Genomic DNA, 3,123 nt, shown 5'->3' on the forward strand with positions numbered 1-3,123 from the left:
CAATTAGGGGGAGTCTGTCCATAGGGGTTCATTTTGCACTGGGTGGTTTATAGGGCTCCAGTAGAAGACTTGAAAAGGTATTGACTTTATCAGCTCCTCGCACTTCATGGGGTAAAAGTGGCAACTTTACAATATGAAAGTCTTCATAAAGGTCCTCCATCTGGATAAAAGAAAAAAATGGAACAGTCAAACAATACTAGAAATCAGGATTAAGAATTACAGCATTTTCTATTTCAATTTATCCCGTTAGATTAGAAAGTTTTACTATGTTGTTTCTTTATAATCCTTTATATCCTTTATAATCTTAATTCAATAGTAGGTTTAAATTCTAAAAATAATTTGCATTTCAATACATTGCATGCTAAATTTGAGCTTTGCCACAATTTTTATAGCAGATTATTTTTTTTATGCAAGTTATTCTGTGGAAGTAAAATTTTTAGCCTAGTGCAATTCCACTCATACAACTAATTCAACTAGATGATTCTTTGTATTATTACGATCTGTTTGCAACAGCTGCTATTTATTTTGTTGATTAGGCCTTCATACACACCGAGTTCTTCCCAGAACCTAGGATGTCATAATTATCGGTGTAATATATATGTGGATCCAAACAGTGTGGCCTTTTGGAATTGACTGATGGAAATTTTGCCAATGTGCAACTTTCCTAAGTGCTGTCCAATGTTTTGGTATGTCATCCACTGGGCCATACCACTATGGCTACCACAGCCATTTTATGCCATAATCTTTCAACTTCAATTTATAGATATTGATACTTGGTGATTTTCTCCAATTCTTTGTGCTGTATTCTACTATCCTCAGGCACTGTCAAATCAATTATTATTAGGTCAGCCAGAGGTTTAGATGATTATTGTACCTTTCAGAGTAAAACTGGGCTTTAAATGCTGAGTTCAAGGAAATTCTATCTGAAGTCAGTCATCCTCAGAGCAAGATTTAGTGAAATAAAAGTCATACAAAGGGGGGGATGAAATTATGAGAGAAAATATTAAATTAGAGAAACACTTGAAGGGAAAGTGGTCTGGGATTAAAAAAGAGATAGAAAACATTCCTTGAAAACTGTGAAGAAATTAAAGAATAAAAAGGAAAAATTACAGAATGATGATGCTAAGTTTAGGAAAAAAAGACAGAAGGTTGAGGAAAAAAGAATAGAAACAGGCAAACAGTTTGACAAATATAGGCAACTGGACTCTTATTTAAATATGACAAAAACCTACCATCCAAATTAGTTATTTTATATATTTATATTATATATATTTTATATTATCTAAAATATTTACAATCATAAGGGCTTACAGAAAAGAAAAATCTGAATATTCCACAGGCATATAAAAACAAGACAAGGGCTTTGACATCCTAAAGAACAGCATATCCAGAAAAAACAGCTGAAACATTTTCTGCCCTCTTCAGTCACCTGTAATCAGTCAAATTTTAAGTGCTAATAATAAGTAATGGACAGCTGGATTTTATATACATTCAGAAAGGCTAAACATTCACTGTGAAACAAATGCTGAGAATGTTCTAAAGCATGATACTTAAGCCTTGAAGGCTGAGATAGAATTGCTAACTTCTGGCTATTCAATCATTCCTAATATAAAGCAAACTCATATTATACAGATCAGGCCTGCACAACCTGTAGAGGGGAAAGGGCTGCACTGACAAATTTAAAATCACTGCAGGCTGCAGAAATACCTGGAGTGCTGATTCCACAGCTGGCCAACTAGCAGCAGCAGCAGCAGCAGCATTAGAACTGGTGCTGGCCTAGAAAAACTTGCCAAGCACTTGAGGTGCTTGGCAGTGTCTTTTGGCGCAGGAGCAGCAAATTTATTATCACATAAGGCTGCCTGGAAGACTATGCAAGCCTGATATATATTAATATGTTCCCAGCTTATCCGGGAATTTGCAGTGCTTCTAATCATACCTGGTCAAGGTATTTAGACTGTATTTTATGCCGAGCCTCACACATCTTGCAAGGCTTGTCAGGGTCAGGAAAGACCAATTGATTGACTATGATATTGTGGGTATCAATTTTGCATTTGGCCAACTCCTGGATAAGCCGTTCTGTTTCATACAGTGATAGGAATTCCGCAATGCAAACACAGATGAAAGTGGTTTGTTCCTGTAACACAGACAAGATATAATTACTTCAGTGATGTGGAAAGAAGTGCATAGTATAGTTTTGTTTCACTCGCTCTTCCCAGAACCCAATGTAAATGCTGCCTCCTTCTCCATTCCCTCTCATGTCTTATGTCATGTTTTAGAAAACAAGAGTTAATGCCAGAAATCAAATCTGGAGAACAGAAACAGAACAGAAAAAACTTCTCCTAAGCACTCTTAAGTTTTATTGAACTTTTAATAAACATAGGAAGAACTAATGCAAACTAAAAGAAAAAAGAAAAGTTCAGAAAGCGCAGAAGAAAAACAAAATTATAAATAAAAAACTCTTCCCCCAATAGCCTAATTGTCATCTTTTCAGTACTGGTTCAGCAAAAAGTCCATTAGGAGTAGTGAAAAATATTGAACAAGCAATTTATCCCTGAGCAAATGGTCCAACTTTATAGTTCTTGTTTTTGCTCTTCACAATTTTAACGTTTGAGTCATTCCAGTGGCATCGTAGGATTTGATCTTTCATCAATCTCTGAGATTCGAGTTTTCAAATCTTTCACCAGCTTTATTCAACTTTATAAATCTAGCAACCTAGAACTAAGGAGAAACTTCCTGACAGTTAGAACAATTAACCAGTGGAACAACCTGCCTCCAGAAGAGGTGAATGCTCCAACACTGGAAGTTTTTAAGAAGAAACTGGACAGCCATTTGTCCGAAATGGTATAGGGTTTCCTGCCTGAGCAGGGGGTTGGATTAGATGACCTGCAAGGTCCCTTCCATCATCATCATCATCATCATGATGATGATGGACCCTGAGAGGTTCCTGACGGAGCTTGGGCCATATCCGGAGGATCTGGTCCACGACTCGGCGGAAAATCAGGCGGCGGCTTGGGAGACAACTGCCGCCGCAGCACTGGACCGAGTCGTGCCTTTGCGGCCTCTGACCCGACGTAGATCTCGATTGGCTCCCTGGTTTACCGAGGAGCTGAGAGAGATGAAACG

General features: G+C 37.6%; 1 protein-coding gene across 1 annotated transcript in view; it reads right to left on the bottom strand.

The window, feature by feature from the left end:
- Positions 1 to 6: 6 nt before the first annotated feature.
- Positions 7 to 3,123, bottom strand: part of LOC107301558 (ATPase ASNA1-like) — a 6,286-nt gene continuing 3,169 nt past the window's right edge. The window contains exons 2-3 of the mRNA XM_015830765.1: positions 1,937 to 2,134; positions 7 to 160 (exon numbers count right to left, since the gene is read on the bottom strand). Of these exons, the coding sequence (XP_015686251.1) occupies positions 29 to 160; positions 1,937 to 2,134 (330 nt within the window). The 3' untranslated portion in view covers positions 7 to 28. The remainder of the gene's footprint in view (positions 161 to 1,936; positions 2,135 to 3,123) is intronic.

This window comes from Protobothrops mucrosquamatus, unplaced genomic scaffold, assembly GCF_001527695.2.
Source record: "Protobothrops mucrosquamatus isolate PMUCROS unplaced genomic scaffold, P.Mucros_1.0 scaffold14446, whole genome shotgun sequence".
NCBI classification, from domain to species: Eukaryota; Metazoa; Chordata; class Lepidosauria; order Squamata; family Viperidae; genus Protobothrops; species Protobothrops mucrosquamatus.